General features: G+C 46.4%; 2 protein-coding genes across 2 annotated transcripts in view; one reads left to right on the forward strand and one right to left on the reverse strand.

Moving 5' to 3' along the window:
- Positions 1-1,263: 1,263 nt before the first annotated feature.
- PDF (peptide deformylase, mitochondrial) lies at positions 1,264-6,748 on the forward strand. The gene is made up of 2 exons (XM_027847596.1): positions 1,264-1,813; positions 6,130-6,748. The coding sequence occupies exons 1-2, from the start codon at positions 1,264-1,266 to the stop codon at positions 6,285-6,287; spliced, it is 708 nt and encodes a 235-aa protein (XP_027703397.1). The 3' UTR covers positions 6,288-6,748.
- Positions 6,749-10,863: 4,115 nt separating this feature from the next.
- The window catches only part of VPS4A (vacuolar protein sorting 4 homolog A), a 9,562-nt gene continuing 399 nt past the window's right edge, over positions 10,864-20,026 (reverse strand). Inside the window, exons 2-11 of the mRNA XM_027847620.1 lie at positions 17,752-17,863; positions 17,518-17,665; positions 16,490-16,551; positions 16,289-16,408; positions 15,702-15,858; positions 15,360-15,508; positions 14,362-14,443; positions 13,462-13,681; positions 12,252-12,392; positions 10,864-11,732 (exon numbers count right to left, since the gene is read on the reverse strand). Of these exons, the coding sequence (XP_027703421.1) occupies positions 11,631-11,732; positions 12,252-12,392; positions 13,462-13,681; positions 14,362-14,443; positions 15,360-15,508; positions 15,702-15,858; positions 16,289-16,408; positions 16,490-16,551; positions 17,518-17,665; positions 17,752-17,863 (1,293 nt within the window). The 3' untranslated portion in view covers positions 10,864-11,630. The remainder of the gene's footprint in view (positions 11,733-12,251; positions 12,393-13,461; positions 13,682-14,361; positions 14,444-15,359; positions 15,509-15,701; positions 15,859-16,288; positions 16,409-16,489; positions 16,552-17,517; positions 17,666-17,751; positions 17,864-20,026) is intronic.

The following is a 20,026-nucleotide window of genomic DNA, read 5'->3' on the forward strand; positions in this document are numbered from 1 at the left end:
ATCTGAGCCAAATTGATAAAAAAAAAAAAAGCCATTCCCCAATTGATTAAAGGTTAAGGGATATGAACAGGCAGTTTTTGGAAAAAATCAAAGCTATCGATAGTTATGTGAAAAAATGTTCTAACTCATGCATAATTAGAGAAATATAAAACTATATAAAACCCATCAGATTGGGTAACATGACAGGAAAGGAAAATGACAAATGCTAGAGGGGATATGGAAAAACAGGTACATCACAGTGGATAGAACACAGCCTGGAGTCAAGAAGACTTGAGTTCAAATCCAGCCTCTGCTACTTCCTAGCTGTGTGACCCTGAGGAAGTCACTTAACCTTGTTTGCCTCAGTTTCCTCATCTGTAAAATGAGCTGAAGAAGGAAATGACAAACCACATCAGTTTCTTTGCCAAGAAAACTCAGAAGAAATTAGAAAGTCAGACACAATAACAATGAACTGTTGGTGGAGCTGTGAATCTATAACCAAACAGCTGTCAAACTGCATACCTTTTGACCCTACAACAATGCTACTAGGTCGTATCCCAAAGAACTCAAAAAAAGTGAAAGGACCTAAATGTACAAAAATGTAACAGCTCTTTTTGTGGTGGCAAAGAATTGGAAATTGAGGAGATGTCCATTCATTGGGAATGGCTGAACAAGTTGTGGTATATACTGTGATGAATTACTGTTTTCCTGTAAGAAATGGAGCAAGAAACTGTTTCAGAAAAATCTGGGAAGATGTATATGACCTGATGCAAAGTGAAATGAGCAGAACCAGGAGGACCTTGTACACAGCTATTCTGCTCAAGACAAGGACCCAAGACAATTCCAGAGGCCCCATGATGAACAACGCTACCCACCTCCAGAGAACGAGGGCCAATTGAAGCATACTTTTTCATTTGGGGGGGGCGGGGCAGCGGCAACATGACTAATATGAAACTATGTTTTGCATGACATTAAGTATATAATTGATATCATGTTGCTTACTTCCCCAAAGGGTAGGGGGAACAAGAGGGAGGGGGAAAATTTTTAACTTAAAATTAAAAAAAAAAACCAGAATGTTGACAATAACAAACCAAAGTGAAAAAATAAAACACAGGCGCACTGATGCAAGGTTGAAGAACCCTAACCTAGGACTTACTCCAAGTCCTCCCAACAGGACCTCCGCACGTAGGACTTCCCAGGCCAGAAGCCCGGAAGGCGGTTGGGAACTACATCTCCCAGCACCCTTAGCGGCGGAAGTGGCGTGCCCGGCCGACCGGCCTTCTGATGGCCATGGGGAGGCCCTGGGAGAAGCTGCTAGCGTTGGCTCGGGGCTGCGGCAGCGTGGGGCCGTGGGTCGCGGGCTCCGCGCCTCCCGTCGAAGGCCCCGCGCTGCGCCGCCCGTGGGCCCGCGTCGTGCGTCGCTGGCTGCTGCGGCCGCCCGAGCCGCCGTACAGACACGTGTGCCAGGTGGGCGAGCCGGCGCTGCGGACCGTGGCGGCGCCCGTGGACCCGGCGCAGTTGGCGGGGCCCGAGGCGCAGGCGCTGATCGCGCGCCTCGTGCACGTGATGCGCGCGCAGGGCGCCGTGGGGCTGAGCGCGCCGCAGCTCGGAGTGCCGTTGCAGGTGCTCGCGGTGGAGTTCCCCGAGCGCCTGCTCGCCAGCTACCCGCCGGCCGTGCGAGAGGCCCGCCGCATGGCCCCTTGCCCGCTGCGCGTGCTCGTCAACCCGCGCGTGCGCGTGCTCGACGCCAGCCTCGACTGCTTCCCCGAGGGCTGCCTCAGCGTGGCGGGCTTCGTGGCGTGCGTGCCCCGCTGCCGGGCCGTGCAGGTCGAAGGTGCGGGCTGGGCCGTGGGGGTGAAGGGGCGTACCGAGAGGGAGAGGAGCAGCCGTGAAGCGCCTACTGGGTGCAGGGCGCTGGGAATGCAGAGAGACAGGTGGGGAGGAAGAAAGGAGCATCCATGAAGCGCTTACTGGGTGCTGCATTGTCACTGTGCTAAGCTCTCAGAAAGGGAAAAGAGAGTCTCTGCAACCCAGGAGCTCACAAGTCGAATGGAAGAGACAACAGGCAAATAACCATGTACAGACAAGATACAGACAGGATGATTTGGGGGTAGTCTCAAGTACCTCTTGTGAGGGAAGGCACAAAGATTAAGGGGGACTGGGAAAGGCTTCTTGCAGAAGGTGGGGCTTTAGCTGTTACTTGAAGGAAGCCAGGAGGGAGAGGTGAGGAGGGAGAGGGTTCCAGGCAGGGAAGACAACCAGTGTTACGCTCAGTTGTAGAAAATCTGCCAATAGTGAGCAGTGAACCAAAATTATACCTGGCACAGTTTTAAGGTACTTACTTTAAGACTTTTGGGACACTTTAAGAAGCTTTCCCAGTTGGCTGTCTGACAGGTGCTGGACCAGAGATAAAAAGTTAAATTTGAGACCATCTTTATTTTCATTTGTTTCACATCCTAAAGTGGGGAAGTGACATTGACACATACCAGTAGTTACATACAAATGTCTGTACAAAGTAGATACGGTGTAACTGTAATTTTGATCCTATCTTGGTAAATGATGTGAGGTGTTGGTCTATAGCTAGTTTCTGCCAAAGTGCTTTCCAGCCTTCTTAGCAGTTTTTGTCAGATAGTGTTTTTGTCCCAAAAGCTAGGATCTTTGCATTTATCAAATACTATATTACTGTGCTCATTACCTATTGTGTATTGTGTACCTAATCATTCCACTGATCTACCATTCTATTTCTTAGAGAGTACCAGATTGTTTTGATGATTACCACCTTAAAATACACTTTGAGATCTGGTAGGGTAGGTCATCTCCCTTCACATTTTTTTTTTATTTCCTTGATATTCTTGACCTTTTGGTCTTCCAGATGAATTTTTTTTTATCTCTGTAAAGTAATTTTTTGGTAGTTTGTGTAAACCAGACCAGAACTGGCCTCTAACCTATAAGTGGCCAGAGCCAAACAAAGCAAGCTAAAGACTGGAAAGTCAGGAATCAAACAAGTTTAATTTATATCAGAGTGAGAAAAATGCTTGCGAGTGGAAGGCTGCCTCTTGAAAAGGACGTCTTAATGTGATGGGGCAAAGGCAGGGCTTACATATATGAAAGAGGCTGGAGCACAACACAATCATTCTTAGGTCTTGAGTAAGCAGTTCCCATGGTTGACATTTCTTGGGCTTGGGTCCCATGGGAACAGTGTCTCAAGTCTTAAGGGTCACTGAACCTTGTGATCATTCAGTGGAGTACAGAACCAGAGGTAGTGTGGCAGGAACAGGAGTGCAGTACCTGGTTTGGTTCACTTGACAGTTACAAGAAACAGGGATTGAGAGCATGTCAGGAGATGTGATGGATGGCTTTAGGCTGCAGCATGTTGGCTCTCAGGTCCCTGGGAAATAGGGGGAGGTCCAATAGATCTAAATAATTATTGATTAATATGAAAATCATAAATCCCTCAGGGAACACCTGGTACTAGTCAAAGAATACACTTTGCCAGAGGGTAAGATCATCCAGAGCACAAAGGAGTGTTGTTATGCCAAGCTCAGGGCACAGCCTGCTTGCTGGGCCTTAGTTCTGGGAAACAGTGTGTCTCCATATAGCTTGACATTTGATTGGTATGATGAAAAACACAATTCTTTAGCACCCACACACTAGCATGGATTAATTTAGCAGATTAGCATGCTCTCACCTAGGAGAACCTGCAGGATAGGATGCTGGACAGGTACATTTTGGTGGAGAGAAAGGGTTGGGAAAGAGCCACCCACCATTAGATGCTGCCCAGAAGGGAAGGTGGACAGAGGGCTACCCCTGAGTACTTTAGGCCAGAGGGTCTTCAAACTTTCTTTATCATGTACACCTTCAGATCTTTTGAACATATCCCTGCAATGTGCCTTTTGTTTATTTATACATTACATCCCTGTACTACTACAGTACTAAGTGGCAGTGTAACGTAGTGGCTAGAGAGCTGACCTTGGAGCCAGGAAGTTCTGGGTTCATGTCCTAGCCCTGGGACCCTAGACACATCATTTTACCTGTGAGTTCTGCCTGGGACAGCGGGTGGCAGAGAAGATGCCTACCCTCTTGAGAGAGAGAGAGAGAGAGCTAGCTCCCTGTTCTGGGGAGAGCACAGGTGTGGGGCATGGCCCTGCTGCTGTGCTAATGTAATGGACTTTATAAAACAAGCAAAAAAAGAAATTTTTAAAAATGAGATAACAGACAGCTAGACTTTGTAGCGCACTTTAAGGTTGAGGAAGCATTTTACATCTGTTATTTCATTTGATTCTCTCTGTGAGGTAGGAGCAATTATTCCCATTAATTCCCATTTATCAAATGAGATAATCCTCATATAGTGCACTGCGGCCCTTAAAGTGGTATATAAATGCTAGTTATTATTAATTATTTACAGAAACAGGCAGATAAGTGACTTGCCCAGGGTCACATAGTTACTAAGTGACTGAGGCTGGATTTAGCCTCAGGATTTTCCTGATCCAGGCCCAGCGCTCTGTCCGCTGGTCCATTAAACTGATGAAATATTATCCAAGTCAAAAGGAAGCCATTGATGTTTAGGGAGTAGGGGAGGAACATGGTCCATCCAGCCCCTTAGGAAAATCACTGGCAGCACAAGGAGGAGGGTGTGGGGAGAGACCAATTAGAAGGTTCTGGATGAGAGGCCTGATTGGGGGGGTGGCTGCAGCAGCCATGTTTGTAAAAAGAAGGGGGCAGATGTGGCGGAGATTTGACAACTGATTAGATATGTGGATATGAGGTGAATGAAAGTGAGGAGCCAGAGATGACCCCGAGATTGTGAAAACCTGGGTAACTGGAAGGATAGTGGTGCCCTCAACAGTATTAGTAAAGTTTGGAAGATGAGTGGGCTTGAGGAGAAGATAATATAATGATATCTGCAGTCTGGACCACAGTCCATCCATGCTAGGGTGGCAGCTAGGTGTCACAGTGGATAGAGCGCTGGACTTGGAGTCAGGAAGACCTGAGTTCAAATGTGGCCTCAGAAACTTACTAGCTGTGACACTAGGCAAGTCATTTAATTTCTGCCTCGGTTTCCTCATCTGTAAAATGGGGAAAACAGTAGTTGGGAAGGTCAAATGGGATAACATACACAAACCTTAAGGCGCTGTATAAAACACTGTGACTCACTCCTTGCCCCACATTAAAAGAAGGTTGGTGGAGGCCTTGCCCGAGGCAGGAGTTAAAACCAGAATTTTTGCAAAACGCCATGCGGCTGCTGTGGGTAGTGGCCGCACTGATTCTTTTGCATGTACAACAGATGGAGGGGCAGGCACTTTGGGGAATAAGGCTAAGTGTGGTGACAAGCCCCACAGTTGGCTAATGGTGAATGGTGAATGGGGACCTCTCTTCTCAACCTCTGTTTGGGTGATCACCTACTTCTTATGGTCAAGCAAAGCCCCACTTGGGAGACCACTGCTTTGGACAGCCAGAGGCATACTGTGAAGCACCTGGAAAAAGAGAAGAGAAAGGAGGAAGGCACAGACAAAGAGAAAGGGTGAGGCCTGCTCCCTTTTGTGTGTCCTTAACGACACACCATCTGCATGTGCTGCTTTCCCAACTCTGAATACAGTCTTTGTGTTCTTGGGTTAATGGGGTACAGCTCACATGTGGGGAAAACAGCCAAACATTTTGCACTATTTCGAGCTTTCCCTGTTTTTGTTTAGGGCCCTGAGCTGAGCTCAGACAAAAGGACATTGGATAGGATGAAGTCTTGGACCTATCTTGAACAAACTACTCAGTCACAGTGGGTCAGAAGGTGGAAGTAAAGGAAAGCAGCATTTGCCTTTATAGGATTCTTTAACATTTATAGGGTTCTAAGCTGGCTGATGTACTTGCCTTATGGTCAGAATGTTGGGGTGTTGGAGCTCAGTAGACATAGGTAGGCCGGAGGAGGGAGAGCAAAAGGAAGGAAGCTGCTTGGAAAACGACAGGTGGCTTTGAACTTTCAGAGATGGGAAGAGGGCTGAATACTTGGTGAGGGGAAGAATTGCAGCAATTCTGTAGGGGGAATGGGAGCCCTTTTTTCTGAATTCTGTTTCTTTAAAATGCCACTTATTTAGTCAGCGAGGAGAATGTGGGAGGAGATGGAGAATTGCATGGTGCAGTGTTTTCATTTCATTGCAGGGTTGAATGAAAATGGAGAATCTGTGGTGTGGCAGGCCAGGGGGTGGCTTGCCCGGATTGTACAGCATGAGGTGGACCACTTGCAAGGCTGTCTCTTCATTGACAAAATGGACAGCAAGACTTTTACAAATGTGCGGTGGATGGAAGTAAACGACTGAAGGCTTCCTCTCCAGAGCAAATGAAAAAGCATCTTCCAGTAGCTATAACTTTAGGCCAGCCATATTTGAAGTTAACGATGTGCTTGGCCTACATTCTGCTGATCACCACAGTTAGAAATTACTGATTCAAAGAACATCTGTAATGAAATTAGTGCTGTGGGCAAAATATTTGACCTCCACTTTCGAAAAGGAATAATTATCGCTTGGAGATAGCTAATAAAAGAGGCAACCTACTGTGTATAAAAGGCTCACCTTGGGTTAGGAAAACCTGGGTGAGTCTTGGCTCTGAAAATATAGCTGCTGTTTAACCAGGGACAAGTCACATAAATGCTCAAACACTCGAAGTAGACGGAGAAACAGACACATTGCACGTGGGCTTCGGTGGAGGGACTTTCCACACTGGGAGCTCCCCAAACATAAAATTATAATTCCAAACAAGAAAATAAAAAACTTATTGAGTGGACGGTACTGTTTCTGAAGATTATCTGGAAATGAGCATTAACACACATATACACACACTGCAAATGGCATTGCTTACTGCATGATTTTTACAAGGCCTATAAAATCAAAGTCCAAAACTGGTCATAACTGTAAAGCATTTCGCAAATAGCCTGATTTAAATGCCTAAATAACCCCTTTAGCTCTCCAGTACTCCTGTTGGTGATCACTCTCAGTCACAGGATTTTAAACTTTTTACATTTACCAGAGCGGCCACCTGGGATGGGAGGAAGAGCACAGGATCTCACCAAAGCCTAATTACCATGCGATCTCGAGATAAATTCATTTTTTTCTTCACCCAGGTAGAAGTAGAGAAAGAAAATGCATAGGGATAACAGCATTGCAAAATAAAGGGTGAGCTCATTGGTTTGGGCATCATTCTATAGAGGAGGGTTTCTTAGGGTTAACTGTTATGGGCGCCTTCTCAGAATGATGTTTTTTAAAACATAAAATACATAGGATTGCAAAAGAAACCAATCACATTGAAGTAGTTATTAAAATTTCTTAAAAAGTTCCTCAACCCCAGGTTGAGAATCTGAGGTGAAGCCACTTCCATTGGTGTGCATTTCTTGTCAGTTGGCCTCCTGAGGAGACAGAGGGAAGGGCCCTGGGTCCAGGAACTGGGAGAACTGGCCATCTGTCCTGGATCTGCTACTTGGTCACTCTCATTTTTACATTCCAGTTGAAAAAGTTAATTTTTTTCTAAGAAAAAGGGCACTCCGCGATCTGATTAAGGTTGAACTGCTAGAGAAAAAACTGCGGGAATGTGTCAGAGATGCTGAGCTCCAGCTAGAGAATATTTTGCCCTTGGGGCCCAACTCCAAAGTGCTTGAGGGACTCAACATCACACTGCTCAAAGAAATGACTGTGGTCCTGGTCCTGTTCATTCAGATGCTTAATGACAAGCTGCCAGTCACACCCACCCTGCAAATTTGTGTAGGTTCACAATTTAGCTGTCTGCCTGTTTTGCGGTTTTCATCCTGTAACATAAGCCCTAGGAAACCAAAAATCAGAAGCCGTCCTTTTTCTGCTCCTCAGCTAGCAGCATCTGGCTCATTCACTGGGGGCAGTTCAGTATTTGAGGATGAATAGGGGGATGATCCTCTTCCCAACGAGCATGGCTTAATAATGGAAAGAGTGCTTGACTAGCCAGGAGAGCTCAGTGCAGATCCTAGGTACTATGCCAGTCATTTAACCTCAGAGCCTCAGTTTCCTTATCTGTATAACTACCTGCCTCAAGGCAGTTGTGAGGAAAGTGCTTTGCAAACCTAGTCGCCCATAGATGTGAATTTTAGGATCTGGACAGGATCAATCAAGGTCCAGGGAGACAAGCATTTCTTACTTTCACACATGTGGCTTTAGCCTTAAGTAAACCTTGGGTAGAGTAAAATGCTGCACTACCTTATTAGTTATTAGGAATATAGGTATAGGTCCTAAACCAGGTTAGAGCCAGTTCTTGCCTCAGTGAGACTAATGACCATAATGGGATCATTTCCCTCTGAACAGTATCTTGCAGGGCCACAGAACTCAATGCTTGATTACCACGAGGTCCTACCGACTGTCTCATGATTCTTCAGTCTTTACACTGTTTGCAAACGTGGTTTATATAAAAAACTGTTACAGGCTGTGGTTCAGCATGTACCTATATGACTTGCCTTTCTCCATATGGTGGGTTTGGCCTGTTTGCAGGCCTTTAGGGCTTAATGATGCCAAGCCAGTCTGGTCAGGCAGAACTGAATCCCATTTTTCCCACATTGCCTTCCATCCTTTCCCCAAGGAGACTGCTTACCTTAGTTCTTAAGAGTCTGTGGTGACCTTAGTTATTGGCTATCCTTTTCTAGCAGGTGAACACAGCCAACACCCAAGTAAGGAGGGGGAGCAGGTTGTACATGTGGTAGGACCTCCCCATAAGACTCTGCCATTCAATGGGAGGTGCCTATGGAGGGGTGGTCAGGTGGAATGAACTAGGGTGTTACAGCACAACACTGATTTGGGGAAGAAAGGGAGGGTAGAATTTGTAATACTTACTGGAACTTGGTGGGGTCATCATGGCAAGACTAAGATTGGTAAACTCCAATGGCCAATCCAGAGTGTGGTTGAGTAGGATGTGGGGGAAGGGTGTCAAGGTGTTCATCTTTCATACCATTAGGTATGGCCTTGACTTATAAAGCTGATATCCAGAGATTTAACATTTCAGAGTTAGTGCTGCTACCAAATCACAAGGGAGAAAGGATATAGTTAACACAGTCATCGCCATAGTACAAAGACGCCATTCTCCTTTCCCCTGTAATTATTCCAGTGCTTCTTGCAATAATGGCCTCCATGTCACCAAGAGAAAATATTCTACTTGCACAGGTAGTTTTCACCAACTTTGCTTTGTGATCTGACAGAAATCCTAGAAAATGGAAAGTCAGTCCAATGCTCGATGCTCATTTAGAACCAAAGGCATGTGCATGGAAGAGTGGAGACTATAGGAGAACGAGGCTATTCAACTGATGGGTCTGGAGACTTTTTTATGGAATGAAATCTTTTGAATGCAGTATCGGATGTATTAAAGTGAGTTGGCTAATGGGCAGACCACTCTCAGCTGTTTCTCAAACATGTTTGAAAGTCAATGTTAAAGGCAGCTAGGTGGCACAGTGGATAGAGCTCCAGCCTTGGAGTCAAGAGGACCTGAGTTCAAATGCGGCCTCAGACACATAACACTTACTAGCTGTGTGATCCTGGGCAAGTCACTTAACCCTGACTGCCTCACCAAAAAAAAAAAAAAAAAAAGGAAAGAAAAGAAAAAAGTCGATGTTTAAGTTAAGGGTTAAATGCCTACATTAAAGACAGGTAGCAATGTCCAGACCAGTATGCCAAAGAAGTGGTTAAGAGCCGGTGAATAGAATTGTGGCAACCCCAAAGCATCTGTTATAACCGCTCCGATTTACCTATGCCTAAGAAATGCTACTGGCTGTAAGTTAAAAGCAACGGGGAATCTTCTGACCAAAGAAAGATGCAGTAGGTGGTAACATAAGGAGAAAACTACAGAAAAGGTTCAGAAATATAGCAGCAGAAGTGCAGGCAGTGGAGAGGTCTACAGATCCATCTTCTGTCTCAGTATTTACCAAAGTAAACTGGCAGCAAGAACCTATGTCACTGTGAGCATGTCTATGGAATCTGGTCCGAAGGCTGATGGCTGTCTTCTCGGCGGCCACTCTGGGGGCCAGACACACGCTAGCTCTAGGTAGAAGATTTATCAGAAAGCCATTTAAAGAGTTAAGCATTCACTTGATTATTGTCACTGACAGAATCACAGAGCTAAATTCAACCTTAGAGGCCATCTAAGAGAAACCAGGATTAAGAACTGCCTTTAACTAAGAAATATGTGTTAGTAGTAACAAATTAATTTTATTACTCATAATAAAAAACTTTGGTAGGTATAAAATATGCACAAATAAATATTTGTTAAACTGAATTGTTTAAACCTTCATAAGTGAGGCTGAATCTGCCACTCTGGGAGGCAATCTTTTCTGATTTTTAGACAGCTCTGACAAAAAAAATGGATTCTATTTCTCACTCACCGTCTTGTTTTGCTGAATGGAACCACAGAGACCTAAACTGGCTTTTTACCCTAAAAGAGATATCATAGCCCCTGAAGGGATTTGTTTGTGACATTTTCCTTTTTTCATTATCTGCACTTTAAAGATATGATGAAATTCCTCTATGTAATAGCATGAGAACAGAATGAGATACCTTACCTTCTAAGACAGCATAGATACCCTGTAAATAAAAACCCAAAACACACTAATGCAAGATGACATGTTCCTTAAATCTTCTGGCTAAAGGCACCTCAGGCCAAGAATACCAAAAACCAAAAACAACCTAAAAAACCAAATCTGAGAATGACAGGTGCTGAAGAATAATTATCACCTCTGAGGCTAGAATGAACCTCCTACTTTCAATCCCAATGACTCCCACCCTCACCATCCGTTTGGTAGAGAATCAACTAGTCAGCAGTTGATTTGCTGGCAGTAAAGGGCAGCTTACCAGGAGCTTCAAGGAAGCGCTAGAGACATGACATCACTCAGGTGGCTCAGGAGGGGAAAAAGGTTTATTAGGCCATTTCCAGGAGAGGGACTCTAACTGCAGCAACACTGTGCTGTTCCCACAGGCAGGAGGAAAAGGCAGCTGTGAAAAATGGGCCAACAGTCTTCACTACAGACCTAATTTCTTTTGACTTGAATAGCTTTTCATTTGCAGAAGTCATCTCCTCCTCCTGCACAGAAGAAACAAGTCCGTGTATACCTAGCCTCAAAGTGACACCGACAAAGTTCCTGACAATCTTAGGAAATATTTAGGACGAGGAGCCAAAGGGCTTCAGATGGCCTTTTCTCAAGAACTAGGACACGGCTATAAAGAGAAAGGAGAAGGAAAGGGCTGGCTGAGCTGGCCACTACAGGAATGGGATCGTTCCACTCCCTTAAGCTTTTGGGTGATTTTATTTTTATTTATAAACAAGACAAAAATCCAAGCAGCATTAATTTAGAATAATTACAAAAAAAAAGTTAAAAAAAACAGAAGACAGGGAGAGTCAGGAAAAGGAGTAGTGAGCATTTGGAAAGGAGGAAACACGTAGAACCCGGGCTCCATCATGTATCGGCTGTGCTCCAGCATCTCTGAGGCTGTAGGAGAAGCACATCCTCCTTGCTTCCCAGCTGGTCGCCAGACAGCAAAGTGGATTCTGCTGTGACTCTGGGATTAGCCACGTGGGGCCCTGTCTGGCTGCTGGCATGGGGCCAGGAAGTACTGTGGACTTCCCCTGGTCAACCTCCCCCCTCGTCATCACCCCAACAGAAGCTTTTAACCTTCCTGTCCAAAGTCCTCTGAGAATTTCTTCACTTTCAGAAGGTCTTCTGCATTGACAGTGGGTCGGGTGGTGGCCAGAGACCGAAGCATGTCTGACTGTGAAGAAAGAAGAGGTAGCTAGGACCAGAGCCTGAAACGGAGAGGCTCTTTTGCCCCCAGCCGCCATCTTTTATGCTGAGGATTTTTCCAGGACTGAGTGAATTGGAGTTTGTACATTGGGGTGGGAGGATGTCTCACTTTATACCTTCATATTATATTATGAAGTTTAGTGGATTCAGCCTATACCACACGCCTGCCTGAGCAGAGACAGGGCCTGGTAGGCAGTACTAAACCTAACAAATCAAGCTGACAAATATTTTATTGAATACCTGCTGTATGCACAGTCAAACCCCTCATCTCAAATGGAATCATTTGTACAGACTTCTGATGCTAAATAAAGTGAGAGGAAACTCCACTGTCTGTCTCTCCACAGTGAGACCCCTTCTTTGTAAGCTAGGAGGACTGTGGGGCCCACACCACCACAGGTGGTTCTGTGTTTAGAAGAGGGCACAGTTGTTCAGGGGCAGTAAAGTGAAGAAAGTTCTCAGTTTGTACTCTGGCTGTCCATCTACTTACCATGCACACCACAGGCTCCAACAGCTTGTCACTGGGTACATCCATCCAAGTCATCTCAATGGCTCCAGGGTCTCCTGGAGAGCAGGGGGTCAGAAGGTCATCTATCATAACTCCAGGGTTGGTGCGAGAAGGACCCTGAACCTGGAACCAAACCAGAGACATAAGGGGCCCAGACCTACCAGCCCATCAAGACTTAACTCTTCTGTAGATTCTGGCTAGGCAGAATAAAAATGATTCTCTAAGGAATATTTTGGGGCTGGAAGATGCTAAACAATAATTCTAAGATAACATTGGTTGTGTATGACATTGCTAAGCTTATCAAGTCATCCAGGGAGATCAAATTCATGGGAAAGCAATGCTGCCTAACTCAGAAAGCTTTAGGTCTAGAAGCAGACACGGAGGAATCTACAAGCTAATCTCCAGGGGCCAGCACAGGACAGTGGGAAAAAATCTCAGGCTTGGAGTTCAGAAGGGTTCCAATACAGCTGCTGATATGGATTAGCTAGGTGAGCCTCAGGAAATCACTTAACCTCTCTATTCACTTCAAGCAACTCCCTAGCTTATCTTTTGAAAAACTTTCTTAAATTTAAAAAAAAATTAGTGAATATCCCTATTTTGTCCTTCCAACTGGCCCGCACTGAAAAAGAAAAACAAAATCTCTGTAACAAATATGCATAGTAAGCAAAATGACTTCCTACTGACCGCATCTAAACACTGTCTTCCTGTGACACCTCAGGCCATCTCCCACCTCCATTCACAGTGGACTTCCTGACCTCCTGAGGCAAAGATGGCTGGGGTCTGCACTGGTGGAGGGAGCCCCCCAGCTAATTTTCAGGCTGGTAAAACCCCTACTGTCCTGCTCCTAAATCTTCCCTCCCTATTTTACTACCCACCTCCCTCACCCCAATCCACCAAACCCCACTACTGAAAAAGCTCCATCAGGTATTCTTCCCTAACAAACCATTGTCCTCCCATCATGCCTCTTAAAACGACAAGGAACTGAAACCCAAGCCCCCCTACCCCATCTCCAACATGGTTCTGTGCATGGACCTGAAGAGGAGGACATATCAGACACATACACTCTACTCTCCTTGAAGAACAGGACCACACCATCCAAGAAGCCAGAGTGTACAAAAGAGGAAGCTTACAAAGCTTGCCTGGTAAAGTCTGTGCCCTCCTCCTGGCCGCACTGTGCAGCTCACTGCCCTACCTTTTTGAAGTGTGTTGCTGACTGCACTTTCCGCACAGGCTGCATGAGAGAATCCCGCACAATGATGCTAATGTCTGCTCCCGAGTAGCCGTCCGTCTTGCGGGCTAGCTCGAGGATGTTGGCCTCGGTGAGGCTATGTGGGGTGTTCCCAAGATGCAATCGGAACATCTGGGTCCGGGCTGCTTCCTCAGGCAGTGGGATGTAAATTCGTTTTTCAAACCTAGAGTCAAATGCACAGGAATGGGTGCTATAGAAGTTTAGAGAAGAACGAAGGTTCCATCAAGAGTCCCCCCCAACTCCTTAAACTAAGATACAAGGGTAAAAAGGCTGGACATTCGAGGGCCCCAGCACCACAGTGACATTACTCAATATCTCCAACAAAGGTAGGTAATTGACATTACCCCTAGGGAACCCATGTGGAGAGGGAGGGAAGAAAGGAGAGAGACTGATCGAATGGATTCATTCTAAAGGAAAGAGAACAACAAATGAATTATCCGATAGCACAGGAGTTCTCAGCCTAGTCCATGGATAGATTTCAAGGGGTCCATGGAATGGTCTTCTTAATACGTTGATAACTATATTCCAATATAACTGGATTCCTTTGTAATCCTGTGTATTTTATTTTATGCATTTAAAGTATGATTCTGAGGAGCTCATCAACTTCTCCAGACTGCGAAGGCGTCCCTGACACAAAAAACGGTTAAGAATCCTTGCTATAGGGCTCACGGATTCTGAGGTGTGACCTCCCCCAAGGGCCCTGCTTGCCCAAATCAAAGCCAGAAAAATTGTGAGCAAACCATGCAGATGACTAGAGTCAAAGGTGGCTGGTTAATGTATACCTGACCATGGGCTGGAGAATGAATTTAGCAGCTGGTACTAGGAAACAGGAGTCATACTCACCTCCTTCTAATGGCTGAATCCAACACCCAGGGGATGTTTGTGGCACCCAGGACCAAGGTGCCATCATTGTTGTTCCCGACCCCTGTGGAAAGGAGGAGACAAAGAAGTCATCCATCACTCACTAGCCATCATCTTGGGGAAAGGAGCCTAGGGGCTTTGTGCTGGTGTGAGCAGGAGACACCGACTACCAGCACCTCCCGAAGTGAGAACAGGCTGGTCTGTGATTGCAGGCACAGAAGAAAAGAAGGCAACAGCAAGGATTAGTCAGATTCTCGGAGGGGACAGCAAGCATGACTGGGCATTGTGCCCTCATGTCTCCCTCGATATCCACAGCCAAAGTTCCAGAGCTCCTTCGAAGTACTGGTAACTTTGCCCAGGGCTACTTAAAAAAGGCTAAGGAATGGACAGAGGGGAGGCAGGAGAGCAGAGTAGGAAAAGTCCTGGATAGGGAATTAAGAGAGCTGGATGAAATCAGATATGTATTTCTTTAAAAATAAAATAAAAACAAGGAAACCCCAAAAGCTTCAACAGCCCTAAAAAGCCAGCAGTGGCCACGTGGTTCCTCATGGGGGCATGGCTGATGAGTGGGGGCACCTCCATGAACCAGGGTGTCCTGCTCCAGGTCAAACATCAGGTCCCAAATTCTCCTCCATAGTCAGCCCACGCTGGCGCCCTGAACACCCACACAGGCAGCTGGATGTGTTTCCGCACGGGGCAGGCCCAGCAGCTTTCTTGCTGGCAGGCCTGTCCATGCATTTCTACTCACACCTGCTGGACGGGCCCTCTGTTCCAGGGCTGTCCAGGAGGTGCAAGCACGTTCAGGGTGAAGATTCTAAGGCGTAAAGGCCAACGAGCAGAGACGCAGGGGAGGCAGGCTGGGCTGGCTCTGGCTCTCCAGCTCTGGGCAGTCCCTTCCCCCACCCCAAGGATCTCAGCGTCCTCCCCTGTAAAATGAAGATGGCGCATGTGGTGACCTCCAGGCTCCTTTCAGCACTCACCCTGCATCTGGACCAGGAACTCTGTCTTGATCCTCCGGGCAGCCTCGCTCTCGTTCTCATTCCGAGATCCGCAGAGGGAATCCACCTCGTCGATGAAGATGATGGAGGGTTTGTGCTGCCTGGCCAGCTCAAAGAGGTTTTTGACAAGCCTGTGGTGAAAAGCCAGAACTTTTCAGCTGGCATGTGATTGCTCTTATTCACCCCAGCCCTCTCCACCCCCACATGGCTTCTGGGGATCTGTCAGCAAGCAGGCCTTGGTCCTCTCAAAGGCAGAGTTCACCCTGTGCCGTTTTCACCGGCTCCAGTGAGCTTAGAGGGAGCGTGGCCTGGCTGCCGACTTACTTCTCACTCTCCCCCAGCCATTTGGACATCAGATCTGAGGAGGACACAGAGAAGAAGGTGGAGTTGTTGGCTTCTGTTGCCACAGCCTTTGCCAGGTAAGATTTCCCTGTGCCAGGAGGTCCGAAGAGCAGGATCCCCCTCCAGGGGGTGCGCTTGCCTACAAGAGGAAAAGAAAAACTGGGGGGCGAGCAGCAAAGAATTCTGGACTCAGATGACCGAGGGGGCTAACACTGAAGCTGGGCTCTTTTGTCCCTGTCCACAGCCTGACCATCCTTATCTCTAGCTCACTTAAGCGACAAAAGCCTGCTGACACTGTTCTTGTGGATGAGTCGGAGCAGAAGTCAGGTAAGAAGTCAGGTGGGATGGGCATCTTCCTCATCTAGGTGGTAGAGGATGGGGAATGCCAGGCCACAAGGGACCTAACTGATCAGCAGGCTCGAGTGCTGTGTCCTCATTCTAACTGACAGGGCACAGGAATCAAGAGGTCTCTCACACACGAGGAGAGTGGGAAACTGTTTTCATCTCTTTCTGGTAACTTTCAACTTCTTTATTTTTGATATTTTGGACTGAATCAGTTCAACCCTCACCTGTGAACAAGTGTGGGAATTTAATGGGCAGGATGACGGCCTCTTTAAGCGCCTCCTTGGCTCCCTCCAGTCCAGCCACGTCACTCCACCGAATGTTGGGCTTCTCCATGACGATGGCCCCTGCAACAAGAAGGCAGGGGGACTTAAGGAGGTGCCCATGAGCCCCAAGGGGATGACCAGGCGCCGTCTCACACGACTTACCCATCAGCTGTTCTTGCAGTTTCTTCTTCTCTGGATTCTCTCCTTCGCTGTCGCTGTCACTTCTGTGGAAAGGAAACAGGTGGTCACAAGCTGGTCCTTCCTGTGGGCAGCAGGGGCTCTAACAAGCAAGGTCCAACGCCTGGCTACTGGGGCACAACAGAAGGGACAGAGAAGTCCACTGGCAACGCCATGAGCGGCGGCATCAGGAGAGCCCTTGGTCACAAACGGACGTGCTCACAGGAAAGGTACCCAACCCATCCTTATAACAAGTAGGAGCTGGTTTGTAAAATCAATATGCTATTGGTAAGTACAGCTCTTCAGGGCACAAAATAATAATAACCAACATTTACACAAAGCTCTAACATTCACTAAGCACTTTACACACATTATCTCATGTAAACATCACAAAGGCCTTGGGGAATGGGTAATGCAGGACCATTACCCCCATTTTACAGATGAGGAGACAAGCAAGCACCAGCTGGTCAGCGTCAGTGACACAGCAAGTACCAGAGGTCTTCCTGACGCAAGCCCAGCATTCTATTCACTATCCCATGCTGCCCCTTCTAAAGACTTTTATCACCCATCAAATCCTCTAAGACAGCAGGCCCCCCCACTCATGTACAATTGTCACTATGGAGGAAAAAACCAAAACCTGTTGAAAAACTTGTCCTCCTGGAAGAGGGGTCTGTTCCCAGAAGCCTTCCCGTCCTCCAGGAAAGGCCTTCCACTCAGGGCACCCACCCTTTCAAATCATGTTTCCTCATGACAACGTGCTTTCTACAAGGAACATATTCCTGTCCCTGGGACACCACCTGCCAGCTTCTTCTCTTGCTGTGGTCTGTGAAACTTCAGCTGGAATTCAAGAGCCAGGCACTCCATAAATTCAGGCTAATTTTGTTAGAGCATTTAAACGCAATTATTTATCTAACTGTATTGGATGACAACACAAAAAAAGGACATGTGTCCTTGGGAGCTCTGGGGATTCTCTTGGTCACACTGACTCAGCCCCTTTGGACCGAGACACTCACCCCTTGCTGTCATTGGGAGCCTCTTTCACTGGTTTTTTGCTTTGCTTGTCTTTATTCCGTAAGTAATCCTTCAGCTTCTCCGCCCGGTCCAGGTACTGCATACACTTTCTCCGGATGCTCTCCTTTGCTTTATCACTGGGTGTCTCATCTGTAAAAGAGACCCAGTTAGCCTCAGGGGTCACCTCCCCTTTGTGGGAGGTGCCCACAGTAGCTCAGGGCCCCATTCTGACTCACATTTGATTGCATGTAGGAAATATTCCACAGCATGTTGGTAGAGCCGCAATGCCTCCTCATAATTCTTGGCTTTATCCTCCTCTGTCGCCTTCGTCACCAGATCAATGGCCTTCTAGAAAGACAACATGACACAGGGCTCCCAAACAGATCCTGAAAGCACTCAGTCACAGGTAGCAGGAGGACGCTGGAGCCAATGAGCTCAGGCTGACTTACTCGTTTGTCCTAGGCCACGAGAGCCAACCACTTCCCAGCCATCAAACAGCAAGGCTTTAAAAGAAGGCAATAAAAGACGGTCATCCCTTCTCCACAACAACCACACAGTTAACAGGGATGTCATATTCACTCTCCTCTCTGGATTCCAGCAGGACGAAACCTGAGCTAATGTCCCAGACTAGAGTTACAAAAGGATGGAGGAGTCATTCTGTTGTTATTAGGACATTTTATTCTACTACCTCTAAAAAAGAAAGTGGCCACCAACAGAAGACCTGGGACTCCACTGACCCTCCACTACCATTAAGTAGTTTAGAAAGAAGACCAGAAATTACACTGTTTCCAGAAACAAATGGCAGAAGATGATCTGAAATTCAGAGAAGCCCTATGTCCACTTATAGGCCTCACCATGTGGATTTCAAGGGAACTTGGTTCAATTCTATTGGCTCCACTAAATTGACTTCCTTTGATTAGAGAGAAGGATGAGGGTATTCCTGAGACCCTACATTAAATGTGGGAATGTTTCTAATATAGAGTTTAATGAGCAAGAACACAAGAAGCATCTTTCTGTCTCAAAGACACATGCATTGACAGTCAAATCGAATCATTGCGATAATACACAATTTCTGCGGACCACACCTTCCCTAGCTCCCCCCCCAAGTGGGATTTTAAAGGATGAAGGATCTTTATGCTCCAAAGTCTAGTTGCAGAAACTCATGATTTCATCCTCTGGAAGGAGCAAAAAGCATTTAGCAGAAACAACATTAATTATGGGGATTACAAAATCACAGTTGGCAACTAAAACCCCATCTCTAATGAAGTGATACACCTCCTAGTCCACTGAGGGATAAGGCATTTTCAAATGTCCTTGAGGCTCTTCCATCAGAAAAACACAGACCTATCCAAGCAATGTGACAGACTGAATAAATCCGTTTCAGTTAATAGCAAACCAATCCAACAGCTTTAAAAGATATGAAAAAGAGTTAGAAAATGTTTGCTATCATCAGGTGTTCAGTCTTTTCTTGGAGCGCACTGTAGTTTTCAGTCTTACTGGATGAAAAGCCTCAAAGACAAAGTCCTAGCATCTTCTGGACTTTCTGCTGGCTCTTTGCCTCTGCTAATTAGTGAACCCTAATGACAAAAGCCTGACTGCTACAAATGTCAGAATGCACTGGAGAGAAATTTCTGCAGGGTGTGTTTTTAGCCAATCCAGGCATAGGGATAGGAACTGATCCTGTGATTTCACTGTTATAGAGAGCTACCACATGAGGAAACACCCTTTATGAATGCAGGGACCTTTTCTGCAACTTAACTGTCTTAGAAATTTGACTGGAACACAGAAAGGTTAAATGAACTGCCCAGGGTCACAGAGCCTGTATGTCAGTCAATATATCTAGGACTAAATAAAATTAGGTCAAGTACCAAAGTTTCAAGATGGAAATTTTGCGAAGTAGAGAAAATATCAATAAATACATAAACCGGCTTCCACCACTGTATCTCTTGATAAATAAATTCCTCCAAAAGGGTGAGGAAAGACAATAATGATTCACATATCTAAAATGTTTTAAGGTTTACAAAGTACATTCTGCCAAAACATCCTGGTGAAGTAAGTAACACCTATCTTATTATATCCATTTGACAGATGAGGATATGGAAGTTCATGGAGGTGAAGTGACTTGCCTAAGCCAAAGAAATGGGTAAGGGTAAGTCAACTGGTGGGTGTGGAGCCTGGCCTCTTACTCCAGCTGTCCCCTGTCCTAGGGTCTCATGGCCATCTGCTATGAAATGGAAACACATTAAAGGAAGGAGAACCAGAGTCCAGGGAGGCTTCTGGGAAGTCAAGCTGTCATGTTAAGACCCAGCTGGTATCCCCTGGGGCCCAAGTAGACTTGGTACAAATCCTGGCCCTACCACCATTCCCTGGGTGACCTTGGGGCGGGTCACTTCCCTTCTGCCCGTCTCAGTTTCCCCATCAGTAAAACGAAGGAACCAGGCTCCGCAGCAGTCAGGTGCCTCCAGGCAGGGCATAACACCTGCTCTGTTTCCCTAGGTAGGCTGGGGGGGG

Source organism: Vombatus ursinus, unplaced genomic scaffold (assembly GCF_900497805.2).
Source record: "Vombatus ursinus unplaced genomic scaffold, bare-nosed wombat genome assembly UNPS02005286.1, whole genome shotgun sequence".
NCBI classification, from domain to species: domain Eukaryota; kingdom Metazoa; phylum Chordata; class Mammalia; order Diprotodontia; family Vombatidae; genus Vombatus; species Vombatus ursinus.

Coding starts and splice junctions, on each gene's coding strand:
- PDF (XM_027847596.1), top strand. CDS start 1,264: ATGGCCATGGGGAGGCCCTGGGAGAAGCTGCTAGCGTTGGCTCGGGGC. Junction 1,814..6,129: donor CCGGGCCGTGCAGGTCGAAG/GTGCGGGCTGGG, acceptor ATTTCATTGCAG/GGTTGAATGAAAATGGAGAA.